Source organism: Leucopleurus acutus (genome assembly GCF_964270905.1).
Source record: "Leucopleurus acutus genome assembly, chromosome: 12".
Classification (NCBI taxonomy): domain Eukaryota; kingdom Metazoa; phylum Chordata; class Mammalia; order Artiodactyla; family Delphinidae; genus Leucopleurus; species Leucopleurus acutus.
In genome coordinates, this window is record NC_139154.1 from 64,900,659 (window position 1) to 64,917,366 (window position 16,708).

The 16,708-nt window shown below is 52.1% G+C and overlaps 1 protein-coding gene across 2 annotated transcripts in view; it reads left to right on the top strand.

The window, feature by feature from the left end:
* The window catches only part of PRKCE (protein kinase C epsilon), a 507,953-nt gene that overhangs the window by 481,954 nt on the left and 9,291 nt on the right, over window positions 1–16,708 (top strand). For both annotated transcript variants that reach the window (XM_082851881.1, XM_082851882.1), the window contains exon 14: window positions 841–987. In XM_082851881.1, the coding sequence (XP_082708007.1) occupies window positions 841–987 (147 nt within the window). The remainder of the gene's footprint in view (window positions 1–840; window positions 988–16,708) is intronic.

Below are 16,708 nucleotides of genomic sequence, written 5' to 3' on the forward strand. Positions count from 1 at the left end.
AAATATTTCCACCTACCAGCACTGATTTGTTTCAAGGTTATGTTACTATACGTCTGCTCAGTGAAATTAACATTTGCCCTCAGGACTGACTCATTTAACAGGAATAGTCATTTCACCTGAGTGTGTGAGGTCACAAGACACCAACCAAAAAGTACAAAACGCATCAATGTGTTTTTTACAGACAGGCATTGAGAAGAAGTAAGCCTTTCTTTTTCTTGTTTTTTATCTGTTAATCTATGTGGGGGTTTGTGCTAGAGATTACAAAGTCAATTTTTTTTAAAAAAGTAGGAGGGCCTGGGTCCAGGAAAAGGAAAGAGGAGGAGGTGCCTTTGATAATTGACCTTTACATGAATATCTAGTCTTCCTTCCTTCCCTCAAAAAGGACTGCTGACCTCTCAGTATGAGTTTATCAGACCTCAGTCTCCCTGATGAGAAGACTTGAGAATCTGAGTGGGAATCAGAGGGTCAGAGAGTCTGAGCTCCTAATCCTGACTTGATAACCTTGCTGGCTGTTTGACCTTGGCCAAGTTAATTAACTTCTCTGTGCCCCAACTACCTCACTTATAAAGTAGGGATCATGATAGTACCTCAGAGGGTCACGCTGGATGAAATGAATCAATGCGTGTATATGTAATACTACGTGTAGCACGGTGGCTGGCGCACAGTAAGTTCTGTGTAAGAATTAAAGAGCACCCTGAGGGGCAGAGCCCCCGAAAATGTAGAAAGTGGGCTTGGGAGGTGACGCTAAAGATGCTGCCTTGGCTGAGTTCCGTCTTCCCCTCACAGCCTGTGCCTGCCGGGCCTTTGTCACTGATTCCATCTCTCTCCTCATCCCCGCAGTTCATGACCAAGAACCCTCACAAGCGCCTGGGCTGTGTGGCGGCGCAGAACGGCGAGGATGCCATCAAGCAGCACCCGTTCTTCAAGGAGATCGACTGGCTGCTCCTGGAGCAGAAGAAGATCAAGCCACCCTTCAAACCTCGAATTGTAAGTAGGCCGTGAGCTCGTTCCGCGGCGCGGGCGGGCCTGGCTCCCATGCGCAGAGGCGGGGGTCCGGGCACATTTTACAGCCAAGATGACAAGGGCAGGAGGTCGCCAAGAGGCCCCCTAAAAGAGAGTCTCCTCGGGCCTGGGAGTTTACTGTCGAAAACACGTAACCGGTAGCGGTAACCAAGGTGATGATTTATATGGGACACAGAAGAACCTTTTGTAGCTTAATCAAATTTTATTTATCTTGATCAAAAATTATAGATGATACTGGTTTTCCATGTGTGGTAGCAATATAAGGTTTCCTTATAGATAAGCTTTTTTTTTTAAATGAGTCAATTTAAAGAAAAATGTTAAGTAACTAATGGTTGCAGTCATTCTGTGGAGCGAGCACAGAGCGTGAAGCTGAGGCTCAGGGATGGCCATTTGCGTAAGACTGTCCCCCGGACTGCCCATGGGTGCTGGCTCTATAAGACGCTGTTTCTTTAGGCCACATCTCTGCTCTCTCTGATCCACTCTCCCTTCGGCCTTCACTCCAGCCTCAGCACACACTCCTTCCAGGTTCTTGGGCCTGTTGTGCTCATGCCAGTCGGAGGAGGGTGCAATAAAGGGTGTTTGAAGCTCAGAGGTTGGAAAAAGGAATAGGCCTGTCAATTCCGGGCTTAACTCAGAGACCGTGTTGTGGCAGTGACCTTCTGCTGGAAGGGGAGAGGGCCGGCGGTGCTCTCCTTAAACTTAGAGAGAGAGAGAGAGTGGGTGTGGGTGTGCATGCGTGTGCATGTGTGTGTTTGTGTGTGAGGGGGGGAAATTCTTATCTCTGTTGGATCCTAGCCAAGGAGGCAGTCATTTAGACTGAAACTTTGGGTAGCCAGCTGGGTAGCGTCCTGGGGGCAAGGGAGGGTGTGTAACATAGGAAGTTATAGGGCAGAGCCCCAGAGTCGTGGGGCTGGGGTCTCGGGCAGGGAAGAGATTATCCATTCGGCCCTCAATCACCCCACATTCTGTCAGAGGACCCCTTCTTCCTCACTTCCAAGTACAGAAAAGACCCTCCTGTGCTTAGGGAATCATCAGAGAGGAAATCTACTGTATTCCAAGACATTTTCTGGGGGGCAGTGGTTGAGAGTGCAGTGCTTCTCAGAAATGTTTCATGTCGGGGGTAGCTCGCAGCTGAAGGGTGTGGTCCAGGCCTCAGCCAGATGCGAGCATGGCAGGTGAACGGGCCCTGGACACGCGGTCCTGTCTCCATTCCTCGTCGGCTTCCTTCTTGGGTGCTCATGATTTTCACTGGCTGGCACACAGCCTGGAGCAGGCTAAGTTCAGCTTTACCTTCTTTCTTTGCTAGCATCACCCACAGTTCTGGGGCCTGTCGTGCCAAAAGCCCGTGCTGTGGGCTCGGGACAGGGCTCACCGCGTGTACCAGCCTGCCTGAAGGCCGCCCCACCCCATCCCGAGGGTCTCTGAAGGTGGCCTTTAAGGACAAGATGAGCTGACAAGGTTCCCCAGACAAAGTGAGGGGAAGCAGGAGACCAGAGGCCAGGCAGAGGAGGAGAAACCAAAGACTCAGATCTGAGGGTGAGATGTTATTTTAGGTTCAATCTAACTTAATCAACCCAAAGAAAATTGAGACGTAGAACTGAGTAAGGAATCCAGGCCCAACAAGCAGGAACCTGGGACGAGAGCAGGGACCAATCGGCCAGTGCAGGTCTGCAAGATGACTTGGACTCCAGTCTAGACACCAGCTCAACAAAAGGACTGGACACTAGCCTTGTGGGGGGGGAGGGGGAGGACTTGAGGCGCAGCTTTCTCCCGGGGATGCAGCCTGGAGGGGACAAGTGCCAGGGGACCATCAGCAAAGTGTGTGAAGGGAAGAGGGGGCCTGGGTGGGGCAGAGGCAGACTTTGCTGAGAGGCCACAGGGAAGCAAGGAATTCGGGAAGCTCTTTGTGATAAAAGGCGCAAGGAAGCTCTAAAGGATGGATTCGCAGAGGAGGGTCTCTCACTGGGGTAGAATAGTGGCAGATCATCACTCAGATCCAGTGCAGGTGATTCCTCTGAGATGGCCACAGACCCGAGTAGCTCTGGTCTCCAGGAGCTCTTCCCAAAGCCCTAGCAATGCCAGGGGCTCCTCAGCGGGGCTTCCACCCTCCAGTCTGAACTCTGAGCCCAGTGAAAATGCAGACCCGAGCGGAGCGACACTTTGAGCAGTCCCTGGCTTCCCTGGAGTAAGGGGAGGGCAGGAAGGACAAGTGTGAGATGTCTGTGGACCTGCAGGGTGGGCAAGGAACCAGACAGAGGAAGGGGGAGGAATGAAGCATGAACCGGGAGGCCGAGCAGGTGACCCAGTCCGCTATCCTAGAGCTGCCCCTGGCCAGGGGTGCAGGTGCTCCTGCAGTCGGGGTGACGGCCCCCCAGGAACCAGCAGTAGAAGCCCATCCTGTGGGTCAGGTGGGACTACCTCTCTACCTAGAGCACAAGGGCCCTGTGCTTCCCTTCCCAGGGCCTCCCCCCGGGTCCCCAGCCTGGGGCCAGAGGGCAGGACTCTGCTGGCTTCCTTCGCTGAGGGGCTCAAGCAGGCTTCCAGGGGCCGTCCAGGAGCTCCCACCGAGTTCAGAACTGTCTTAGCATTCCTAAAGACTGAGTTCATCATTGCCTTGGAAATCATCCTCTGTGCATGTTCCTCCTCACCCCCCACAGACCCCCAGAGTCATCCTCAGCACTGCTGGGGGTCAGGGGAGAGGGCGTTTATTTGGTTGGTGTGAATTCAGTTTGGAGGAGAGAATTAGAACATCCAAAGGAAGGGTAAGAAGGGAAACTTTGTGTTATGTGTGTGTACAAGAGGTGTTTCTGGTCACATTTGGAGCTGAGTAATCCATACTGAGTTCTCGGCTATAGGTCATTCAAGAAGTATTCAGGTTATTTAGATCTCTGATCACAGCTATATCCTTGGGACTAGAGATTTCTCTCCAGAGAAATACTAAAATCGGAAAAGAAAAGAATAGTGTTCATCTAGTCAGCAGGTTGGAAAGGTGTCCCAAATCTGACCCTTAAATGGAAACGCGTTTCTGAAACATGTTCGTGACACCACCCTGAGCCATCTGTGGGCTTGTGTACAACAGAAACAGATTTTAAGTTGAATTAAAGCCCACTGCAGTGGCGGACATACTGTGTTTCTCATCTCTAAAAGCCCCGTAAGGCCCATGTGAAAACTCACACAGGTGTTTATGAGCCATCACCCCCTCTAACCATCTCAGGCCTCACCACGGGGGTGTGGGACTGCCTGGCTCAGATGCCAGGGGTGAGCATGGCTCTGTGCTCCAAAAGCAGGGTCAGCCTCACCCCCAGACAGAATAGATGGCCACACACAAGAGATCATTGGAGAGACACTGGGAAGCTGAGGTATGTCTCCACAGAAGTCATCTTCTGTTCACGGGGCAGGGAGTTCCAACACAGGACAGGCTTCCCGTGGGCTTCAGGTATCACATAACTTGAGGACACATCAGATGCCTTCCGAGGAGAGCAGCAGAAGAAAGGTTTTGTCGGAGGGAGGAGAGAAAACTGGTCTGGAGCCTGACATTGGGAACAAGTGGCCAAGATGGTGGGTCACAAGCAGCCAGGGATGGTGTGAGTTTCTTAGATCTTAGGGACAGACTCCGAGTTAAAGGAAGCCACTGTGAGAAGGAAGGGGACAAGTCTATGAGCAGGCATCTCCAGCCATGCACCTTGGTGGTGGCCTGGAGAAGACACTGGGCATGAGTTTTAGCAGCAAGGAAAGCGATGCACAGACTCCCCTATCTCATGGGGCTGAAGAGCCCCAGGGCGCTCGGTCGAGGTCCTGGGGCTCGTGAGGGAACTCCAGGGCTTGTCTTGCTTCCTACCCATGCCCCGCTGACGTCACACCAGGATACCACTAGTGCCCAGGATCCTTCTGAGTAGCTGCTCTCCACTCCTCAGCTGGCCCTACTGGATCTGAGCACCCTGGGGGGCATCCTGCCTGTCTGATTCCGGAAGGAGTTGGTTTTCTCTGGCTGGGGGGAGACTGGGTGAGGTCATGTCATCCAGTCTAGGAGTTACGAAGAGACAAGACGTAGTGGCCTATTTTCCACAGCTCCTGACCGTCCCCACTCCCCCGCACAGACGGAGCCCCTCCACAGCTGGTGGGCACAGCAGGCCTGCACTCTGCCCAGGTTGGCTCAGCTGGAGGCGGGGGTCCCTGGATCACCCCCACAGGGGCTGAGGATATGGCGGGAGAAGAGCTCCCAGGCCTGGTTTCCATCCCCTCTGCAGGAAGCCTCGCCCCTCTGAAGATATCACCCAGGACACTGTCCAGATCCGTAGCTGGAATTTGGCCTCTGGGCAGGTTCCATCCCGTACTTCAGTTGGCTGCTGTCCCCTCCAGGCCTTTGCCTTCTTGAGATGTTTGCTGAGCTGAGACTTCTGCTCCCTGGCGCCTGAGCCTCCGTATCTAACCACTGCCCTGACTCGCCAGCTGTCAGTATTCCACTGGGTTTCCTGCCTACAGCTTTTCATCCCTTTGCACTAACCCCACTCCAGGACATTTTTCAGTGGCTTTTGCTTCTGCGTGGAGATTTCCTTCTCATCTTTCCTCCCAGCTGTCTTATCTTGTGTATTCTCCCTCCTCCACTTTCCTTTTTATGCTCCTCCCATCCACCCTTGATCCACCCACATACTCTACTGAAGTTGCACAAGCAGTGTGCTCTCAACACCAAACCAGAGACCTGGTGCCGTCGTGCGCTCAAATCCGTTTTCTGGGGGTGGCTGGCTTCAGAGCAGGGCATACAGCAGTGGACAGGTGGGGGAATAGAAAAGCCAGCGAGGCTGGCTCCACGGCCTTTGATGCTGGAAAAAGTCGCCAGGCGTAGAATTCACTGGTCCATCCCACTGGGGATTTGCTTCCAAAATGGCGGCATCATGTGCTGCCGTTAAAAGGAGCCCACTTAGCTTTTGTGTTACCATGGGCTTGCCTTCCTTGGGGCCTGTAGGGGAGAGAAGTGATGTGTTCGGTATGGTTGAAGGGCATCATCCAACCTTGTAGATCTTGGAGGTATTTTGCTCCCTCCTGGCTTCTCTCCTGCACACACCTCCCCCGCCCCAAACGCATTAGGCTCTGAGACTATGGCTCCTGGGGCTTCGGCGCTGGAATGGGGGGGAAGCCAGCAGAGGAGGGAGAGGTCTGCCTCCCCAGCAGCCTAGCTGTCCTCAGTGAAAGCCAAAGCCAATGAGGGAAATGCCAGCCAAGTAAACTTCTCTTTGTGTACGTGTTCTCTCTTTTCAAGTTTGCTTCAGTGTGAAAGTCCCTCTTTAAGGTAAGGCCTCCAGAGTGGGGAGTCTTTCCAGGTAGGTGAGCCCTCAGGCCGGGTAACACGGAGGCCCCTTTCAACCTCATGATCTGTTCCATCCAGCCATCCACACTGCATGGCGGGACCCCCAAGGGAGGCCTTTCCTGCATGCTCCTGCATGACTGGGCTGTGCTGAGAGAAAACTGGGAAGTGGGCCTGAGACCCTCACACCCTCACCAACTCAGCGGCCGGAGGAGGAGCCCTGCTGAACAGGCAGCCCCTTCCCCTAAAGCCAGCCCGCTGGCCAAGGGACCTCCTGAAAGCGTGAACCATGAAGACAGAGCCCCGGGGACCATGAGAGGCTGTCCTCATCTTCCACCTGGCAGAGCAGGAATGAGGCCCAGTCGGTCCCTGCAGACATGTAAGGACATCCCGCTGGCCTGTGTCCGTGCCAGAGTGAGAGCCCTTAGCCTCCGAGAGGCTGCAGGGTCCCGCCGAGAGCCAGGATGCTGGCCCGGGGCTGGAGGGCATGGGAGAAGTCCAGGAACCTGTTTTTAGTAGTTGGCCCAGGTGATGGTATGGAAAAGTGGACAGGGCACTTGCTTTCACCCCAGAGAGGCCTGGGTAGGAATAAAACTGCTGTCCCAGGATAGTCGTGTGAACCTGGGAATTCACTTCCAGCCTCCTAGAGCCGCGACCTCCTTATGTGTAAAATGGGATTGAGGATACCCGCTCACAGAATTACCACAGGGTTAGTTTACAAACCTCAGATGTTTTGCGTACTACAGATTCTCAATAAATTTTAGTTCCTGTCTCTCCATTCATCACCCCCAACCCAGCCTGTTAAAGCCCCTCTCCCTCTTATCCCCAGACTCCAAGAATCAAGAGTTAAGGATTGCAGGAGGTGGCATGGTATTTGGAGGCTGGGGTGTGGCATCAGATGCAGCCAGGTTCTGATTGTGGCTGTAGGATCTTGGGAAAGTCGCCTCATCTCTCTGAGCCTCAGTCTGCTGATCCATAGAATGGGGATGATAAAATCTACCACACTGGATTGCTGTGAGGAGAGGAAAAGCTAATGATGTGAGATGCTTAGGAGAGTGCAGGGGATGGCGCTGATGCTGTCAGTGACGGAGACAGTGGGGGTCTAAGCTGAGGGAGGCCGGTCTGGACAGTATTTCTGTGCCAAAGGGGTGGAGGGGTCAGGATGAGGGATGACACCCTGTGCTCAGGGCAACAGCCATCCATTACAGGGCAGAAAGGCAGAGACGGGCAGAGAACACAGTTCAGACGCTGCCCGAGAGCCTCCTGGGCGTAATTGTGGCACAGCCACTGGTCTGAGCTGGGAGAGTACTAGAAAGGGGGTGCTGCAAGACAGGTACTCACCCCAGATGCCAATATTCCCAGTCCTTTGCCCCTTGGAAGACCCCCAAGGTTCCCCAACTTTTATTCTGTGAACTTGCTCGCCAGCTTTACTCTCCTTGCCTTTGGTCTCGGCAGTGTTTTTGCTGAGCAGGGCTGTGTGACTCTGTGCCCCAGCCCTGAAATGGTAGCAGTCACAGCTTCCCAGGTATTTCTAAGCCAAGCAGCCTCAGTGGGGCGTCCTTGACTCTACACAGGAGCTTACTCCATCGGGGAATTCTGACTGCGGAGCGTCTCTGTGGCCGAGGGCTGGAGGGCCCACCTGTGCTTTACTTTGCTCCTCCCAGCACCCACCCCAGGGGAGGGATCTGAGCCCTAGGCTGGGCATTTCCATAAGCTCCAAAGTTTTTATTTACGACTTAATAGCTGTGAGGTTGGGATTCGCCTTCATGGATTCACCAAACTAGTGTAGATGGAATTTAATCTCCTCCCTGCCCCATGAACACTTAAGGTAACACACACATCCTACCTGGGAGCATGGGACCCACTAGGCTGTGCCTGATGGAAAGTGGGGAGAGCAGGGGCCATCGGAGAAGGTTCTCGAGGGTGGCCGGATCTTGGCAGAGAAAGCCAGGAAGGGTTAGGAAGAGAGAACTACACGGGACAAGGCATGAAAGGGAAAAGGGAAAGGCAGGATTCAGATCAGCTCTTCTTAATGGGTATTTAGTGAGCATGTGCTCTGTGCCTTCTGGGAAGGCCTGGAGGGGGAGGTAAACATAGAAGAAAAGAATCCCCTACGAACACAAACACGTTCAAGTCACCGCGTGACGTGAGGAGCTTAGATGGCAGGAGGAGATACTGAACACGAAGTACTTGAAGAATACCAGGCAATGGGATAAAATTCAGGATCTGACTTTGGGTGGGGAGTCTTGAGGCTTGCCTGTCGAGGTTAGAGGACGGAACGGGAGAGATGGCACGAAGAAGATGGCCTCCCCAGTCAGGCCTCTGTGGGTCACAGGACCCACTTCCCACCCGAGGTCTCATAGAAGATCTTGTCCAGAAGGGCCACGTAGCTGGATGAGCAGTGCCCTCCTGCCTGTCTCTGCAGAGAAGGCTACAGGGTGGTCCTGCAGCCGGGGGGCGGGGGGGCATAGCCGTCAGAGGCTGGATAATGGGAGTCAAAGTAAAAGCAGATAGAATCTCACGCTTTTCCCATGGAGGGGCTGCGTCCTCCAGCCCTCAAGCCAGCATTTGCGCTCTGAAGGGTGTAGGCACCAAGGGACATTTTGCCACCTGACAGGGTTCCCCCGTCCACACCAGCCTACAAGTCCAGGACCTTGAAACTCCAGGGCTGCATCTGTCATAGCGGAGGGAAGCTCTTGGAAACCCAGTTTTGCATCTCAGGGGATCAGCGCCCTGTTTACTCCCCATTGTTGGTGCTGGGATAAGGGGTGATAACAGAATTGGACTTGGCCTCAGCTTGACGCTCAGACGTTATTCTAGAGTTCCAGGGTCTAGCAAACACACATTGGGTTAGTGAAGCTTCGTTAAGGTTGTTCATCAACCTCCGTCTCTTCAAAGAGAGAAGACCTGGCTCACAGGCCTGCATCTTTTTGAGCCTGCATGTTATTCGGGTCCCTCCTTTCTGAGACCTACTCTACCCCCAAAGGGGTTTTCTTGAGCACAGAGCTTGGATGTCAGTGGAGTATTTCAGGTGTGTGAGCCCAGCTAGGTGTGGAGGAGGGTCCAGAATGATGGGGACAGTGAAATAAGATCATTGCCTGAAGTAGGGAGATGGGCAGATAAGACTGGAGTGGGGATTGTCAGCTGAGATGACTTAGAAAATAAACCAGACCTTGACTGGGAGCTTCAGCCGCTCCTTCCTTCTCCCCGCAAGCAACTGGTGCCTCCCCTAGTGTTGGAAACGACAGGATTGATGGTCCTCCTGGGGAGGTGTGGCAGATTCAGGCTACAGGTACCCAGGTACCTAGGATGTGGGTGTTCCACTGAATGATCCAGAATACCCTCACCCCAAAACAGGAGCTTTCAGAACTTAGCCCCGACTCTGTATCACAGGCAGTGAGCTAAGAGGAAAACACTGGACGGGGCTGGGTCCAGGTCCCTGCTGTGAGAGCCTGTGAAACCCTGAACAAGGCACTGAATCTCTCTGCTCCTTTCCTGTAAAGTGAGGGACTTGCATTGTCCCTAAGGTTTCTCCCAGCCCCAGGCACTCTGTGTAAACGTGCTCCATGAGGGCGGGGATGTTTGCAGGTTTTGAATCAACTTTATTATAATAACATTTACAGAGCTGAAAAGTTACCTGTTTAAAGTGTCCATTTTTTTAAATTTATTTTGAGGTACGCGGGCCTCTCACTGTTGTGGCCTCTCCCATTGCGGAGCACAGGCTCTGGACGCGCAGGCTCAGCAGCCATGGCTCACGGGCCCAGCCGCTCCGCGGCATGTGGGATCTTCCCGGACCGGGGCACGAACCCGTGTCCCCTGCATCGGCAGGCGGACTCTCAACCACTGCGCCACCAGGGAAGCCCTAAGGTGTCCATTTTGATGCATTTTAACAAACCTATGTAACCACCGGCTCATGAATGTAAAGAACATCTCTAGGGCTTCCCTGGTGGCGCAGTGGTTGAGAATCTGCCTGCTAATGCAGGGGACACGGGTTCGAGCCCTGGTCCGGGAGGATCCCACATGCCACGGAGCAACGGGGCCCGTGAGCCACAACTACTGAGCCTGCACGTCTGGAGCCTGTGCTCCGCACCAAGAGAGGCCGCCATAGTGAGAGGCCCGCGCACCGCGATGAAGAGTGGCCCCTGCTTGCCACAACTAGAGAAAGCCCTCGCACAGAAACGAAGACCCAACACAGCAAAAATAAATTAATTAATTAATAAACTCCTACCCCCAACATCTTCTTAAAAAAAAAAAAGAACATCTCTATAGCCAGGCAGTTCCCAGGTGCCTCTGCCCCCCGGCAGCCCCTGATCTGCTTTCTGTCCCTGGAAAGGAGATTTCTGTTTCCTAGAGTTTCACGTATATGGAGTCATGTTGTATGCACTCTTTTGTGTCTGGCTTCTTTCACTCAGCATCATGTGTTTGAGACTTATATTTTTACCTTTTTATTATGGAAAATTTCAAGCATGTACAAAAGTAGCGAGACAAGTGGAATCCCCATGTGCCCATCACCCAGCTGCAAAGACTGCTAGCAGGCTCTGCTTAATGTGTTAGGGGAGGGATGTGTTTCTGTTTCGTTCACAGCTGCGTCCTCAGCAAAAACTCCTGGCACATAGTAGTAATTCATATATCTGTGTGGAATGAATGAATGGATTCTATAGATCTACAGTGTGTTTTTCCAGAGAATGTTTCTCTCTTAGTTCCATCTCAAAATTCTCTTCTCACCTTTTATGGCCCTAGAGCTATGCCAGTATGTGCCTGGGAATTTGGGGTGATAAGATCCTGCATTAGGAAACCTGAAATTGTTGAATGGTAAGAGAAGGTGGGTGACCTCATCGTGATTTGAGAGGCATCTATTAGGCGTGTTTACAGTTCCCGTTTCAAAGCCAGTAGGCAGAGCAACAATATATCCCAGGCCAAGAGAGCTTGATCTCCATCCAGGACATGTTCATAAATACGGGGCGGGGGATTGGAGTGGGGGATTGTCGAGTGCAGGATCAGGGCTTTTGCCAGGACTGATTGGAAAGTTTCTTCTCTGAGTACCCAAAAGCATCCCTAGAGTGGCTAAACTCAACAGCTGTCAACAATGACACTGATTTGAAAAGTCGACGATAAATGAAAAAGGGCCCCGGTTAGAGGCAGAGCGGGGCTGGCTTTGCCACTGTGCGTCTGCCCACTTGCAGCAGGAGCAACCACGGGGCCTGCTGCTGCACGTCCCACTGCATGGGGCCAGCTCGCTGCAGAGCCTGGCACCGGGGCTCAGGCCTTGGGCAGGCCACAGCAGGCAGGGTGCCGTCTCCTCCTAAGGCTTTTTATTCCTGCATATCGACATTGTATTTTCTACACATTTTCAGCTCCAGACATCCCTGCTCGGTGCCCCTTTACCCTACTTCCAGGTCTACCCATCAGTGGGTTGTAAAATCAATTTAGTGGGTCAGGTGCAGAAAACATTTTTCATGAAGACTGGGATAGGGTAGAATTGGGTAGAGTAGAGAAGAAGAGAAAAGGAAAGAAAAGAACAAAGTAGAGAGACTAGAACATAGACTGCATCACATACGGTGAGGGTAAAGTGTAGCAGCTGCATCTCTTCTTGGGGACGGTGGAATGAGGTGATGGCCACTAGGTCATATATAACATGTATTTCTTACTCTTGGTCATAGTGAAGAATTTCGAAGGGCTGTATTCCCCTTCCCCCCCTAAGAAATGACCCCCGAGGGCCTAGTGGGGATGGCAGCCTCGTGCATTTTGAGGGATGCAGGGCGGAGGGCAGTTGTTTGCTTGTTGGCTGATTGGTTGGTCGGTTGGTTGGTTTATTGGTGGAAGCCGGTGGCTGGCCGCCTGGGCTGGGCTCGGCGCTTCAGCCCTTTTGCACAGGTGACCGCCTTGATGCCTCTCAGCGGGAGGCAGGACGGCACACATCAGGGGCCCGGCCCGGGGTCAGAACAGGCTGAATCCAACCCTGGCTCCACCCCGGGCGGCCCCACCTTGCGCCAGCTGCTTGCTAGTCTTTGCAGTGGGAGTTGGGGTAGCTGTGAGGTTAAATGCATCAGGCAGGTCTCCATCCCTGAGCTTTATTATGTTGTCCACACGGAGGGACTGAGCCGTGCCGCTGCTGGAAGTACACGGCAGGCCCCCGAGCAGGGCCTCTAGGCTGTGCGGGAGACAGTTACTGAGTAAGTCACTTTCTAGCCGCAGTTACAAGGAGGGCAAGGAAAGAGAGGCACAGGGCGATCAAGGTATGTGAGGGGGACCAGCCTGGGTTGGGGCTAGTTCTCTAGGAAGGGGCATTTCTTTCCCACATAGCAGTTCCAGACCCTTCTTATTAGCAGCAGGATGGAGGCCTTGTGGCCTCAGGAATGGTTTCCGAGCTCCTTTGCAGCATTTGAGAGGGAAACGGGCATTCCTTTCTTCTCATGTCTTGTCTTGGAGGGGGCGGGCTCCCCTGTGTGAGAAGAGCTCTTGCTCTGGGCTGTCACCTGGGGACTCAGCGGGGTCCACTTAGTTAAGGCCCGGCTGTGAGCTGGGTACTGCGAGTGACAGAAGATGCAGGTGGCCCCGAGATGCTGCTTGCCTTGCCAGGGAGCCAATATTCTTGGGGCACTTGGAGACACCTCTAGGCCATTTAAAACTCCAAACTGAACGTCGTCAAGGGCCAGTGAGTGCCGCACAGACTATGAGGGTGCGTCCTTGACCACACGGCCCAAAATGAATCTTGACTGCAATGTATGCTTTATACTTTTTTACCAAGTTTTAACAGCAGATAGTCACAGCCAAAGGTGTGTCCACGTGTGGACCTGGGCAGGCCTGGGAGGGTTTCAGGAGGCAGGTGTCAGCACCGCCCTTCAGAACTGCCCAGAAATGTCTCCTTCCCTAAAAGGAATGAAGAAATGCTGTGTCTGTGAGGCTAAAACTACGAGACAAATGGTTCCACCTGGTCTTGAAATAGCCTTAGACAGAGAGCCTGCGTCCGGGGGACTTTTCCCAACCATTTTCATAGGGACCCTTCAGCCTTCCCATGGAGCACCACACGGGCCCAAGGCAACGCCCCCTGTGGGGGGCCTCCATGGTACGAGGGACTTGAGCAAAAGGAGACATTTACGGTCCTGAGACTGCTTCTCAGGGCTTTCTGCTCTCTGTGGATTCCTCAGAGTTATTGTTCCACAGAGAATTTCAGGCCTTGTTTGAGGGGAAACTTTGAAATCTGTGATTCCCAACTTAGCAGTGAAGTTGCCACCCCTTCCAGAATCTGCTGCAGTGAACTCTCTCCAGGAAAACCCAAAAGTGCCCATACATACAACACACTGGATTGTATTTCACGAGGTTCCCGGAAGCCCTGAAGTCCCTCGTCTAGTACAGGGGTTGGCAAACTCTGACCCACCGGCCAAGTCCAACCTACTGCCTCTTTTCGTGCAGCCCTCAGGCTAAGAATGGGTTGTACTTTTTTCTTCAGTGGTTGAGGAAGAATGGTGACACTTGACCATTATAAGAAGTTCGAATATCTGTGTCCATAAATAAAGTGTGACCGGGACGCAGCCACTCGCAGTCACTGACACTTTGTCTAGGGCTGCTTCGTGCCACACGGCTAGAGGAGTGGTTGTGACAGAGACCCCATGGCCCACCAAGCCTAAGATATTTACTAGCTGGCCTTTTACAGACAACATGCCATCCATGCTCTAAGAGTGGGAAGCCAGGTCAGGAAGTCTTGTTTGAAATATTTTAGTTTTACTTAAAATGATTGAGCCATGGAATACACAGGTAGAAGCAGCTTTGAAAATCACCTCAACAAGCTCCCCACTTTATCAGGGACCACATTCCCTGCTTCTGTGGGAGCAGGGGATACAGGGACTTGTATCTTGGGTTCCCCTTTCAAGCTTCTGTAGGTTTCTAAGCTGGCCCTGCCTTCCAAACGAACCTTCAGGTAGAAGCCCCAAATTTTGTTGAAAAAGCACCGTAACAGATGCTCCAAGTGTGGTAACAGCTTCTTTGTAACAGGGATACCTGCCCTCCCTGTAAAGGAGATCCCAGAGGGCTGAGTCTGCAGACTCCTGTAAACCGCTGATGTACAGACAAATTGTAGCTGGCTGAACTCCTTTGATCCCTGAAGTATTTCTAGGTGTGAGGGAGGAGGTTAGTGGTAGCTAATAGGAGTTTCCAAAGCAACTCTTCAAACGGAATTTGTAAAACTGTGGATTTTTTAATAATCTGGGAAACAGTTAACGAGGGAAAAGGAGAGACGGGGAATAGTTGAATTCCATCAAGCAGTGGATTTGACAGAATCCAGCTGTAGTTGGTAGTTCAGAATGCCTCTTGGTCTGAGGGGCTTAGTCCATTTAAAAAATACATTTACGGGCTTCCCTGGTGGCGCAGTGGTTGAGAGTCCGCCTGCCGATGCAGCGGACACGGGTTCGTGCCCCGGTCCGGGAAGATCCCACATGCCGCAGAGTGGCTGGGCCCGTGAGCCATGGCCGCTGAGCCTGCGCGTCCGGAGCCTGTGCTCCGCAACGGGAGAGGCCACAACAGTGAGAGGCCCGCGTACCGCAAAAAAAACTAATAATAATACATTTACATATGCAGACTGCCTCAGGAGTGAAGCGGCTTTCCCTCAGACATGGTTTAGATGAGGAGGTGGACCAGATTATGGGGGAGGGGGCATTCGACCTGAGGCTTGGGTGGCTCCCCATCTCTGTATGCTAGTAGCAGAGGCCAGCCTGCTGCCATGATTCTCTCCTGTGGACCAGGGAATGGCCAGGAACCACGTGGCTTCCCATTTTTACATGTCATGAAGCTAATCATTTGTGCCTGAAAAGTAAATGGGTCTTGATTTTCTTTTTCCCTAAAAGGTGGAAACAGCTTTACTAAATAGAGGCCACAAGCTGGAGGGCCGTGCAACCCATTCAACCAGGCTGCTCTATTTTTAATTGAATTAGCTGGCAAAAATTAGGAGATCTAACATGAAAATGTGTCTGGGATATTTGTTGGGAATTCAGGAGACCTAGGAACCCTGGGTCTGTGTCCCTGAAGGAACACACCAGCCGCTGAGACATGCGCTGCCCACTTTGCCACCAGCTCTACAGCTCCCTGTGGACACACACACACCCTCTGGCTCATTACAGAGAGAAGAAGAAATGATGTCATAGCCAGCACTGCTAAAAGTAAAATTCGTCTTCTTTCTTCCTTTTTGTTTTTCTTATCTTGCTTTATGCCAGAAAGTTTAAAGACAGCCCACTAGGATATACAAAGAACATACTGTAAATGTAATGGCAGTGAAAATGAGGAAAGACAAACAAGGTTAGGAAGGCAATAAAAGGATCAGGAATGTCCTTTTGGGTGGGTCACAATTCTGGCTCTTAGCTTTTGAGAGAAGACTGGTTAGTCCTAGTATTTGGAGTACACAGGAGATGAAAGCACACAGGTCACCCCGGTGATACAGTGATTATTCTGTGAACTGAGATCAGGGATCATCCCAAACACAACGCTCTTTGTTCTAACCATACTGTTGTGATCAATATTGACGAAGAAGCAATACTAATAATTTACATTTACTCTCTGCTGTGTAATGTTCTCATCACTTAAACGTATTATTTCACTTAATCCTTATAACAAGTATATGGGGAGGACTACTAATATCCCCATTTTACAGATGAGGAAACTGAGGCACAAGAGAGAATTCCTGATTTGCCCAAGGCCACAAAGTTTAGCGTGCATGCTAAACCACTAGGCTACGCTGCCTCTCAGAGGGCGACATCTAAAGAAACCAGTGTGGTTTGCCAGTGAGCTCGTGGGTATCCTGATTTTATAAAGACCGATATAAAATAGCTAAGGAATGGCATGAAATTCAGAAGGAATACCAGTATATTGTGTGACCCTGAGGGGAAGCTGAATCCAGAACAAATAGGCTTTCAGACTACAAAAAGTCCCTTTGAAACTGCTAAGAAAAAGAAGGAAGAAAGAGATCCACTGCTCCTTTACACAGAGGGACTCAGCAAGGCTGCACATCAGAATCACTCACGGAGCGATAAAAAAAAATGCAGGGCTTCCCTGGTGACGCAGTGGTTGGGAGTCCGCCTGCCGATGCAGGGGACGTGGGTTCGTGCCCCGGTCCGGGAGGATCCCACATGCCGCGGAGCGGCTGGGCCCGTGAACCATGGCCGCTGAGCCTGCGCGTCCGGAGCCTGTGCTCCGCAACAGGAGAGGCCACAACAGTGAGAGGCCTGCGTACCGCAAAAAAAAAAAAATTACAGAGGTCTGGGCCCCACCCCCTGGACATTCCAGTTCACGAGGTGTGTGTTGAGGCCCAGGTGTCCATATAGATGCGTATTTGTTTCTGATGCGCAGGCAGGATAGAGAACCACTGACTGAAAACAATGACAAATAGCAAGGCTG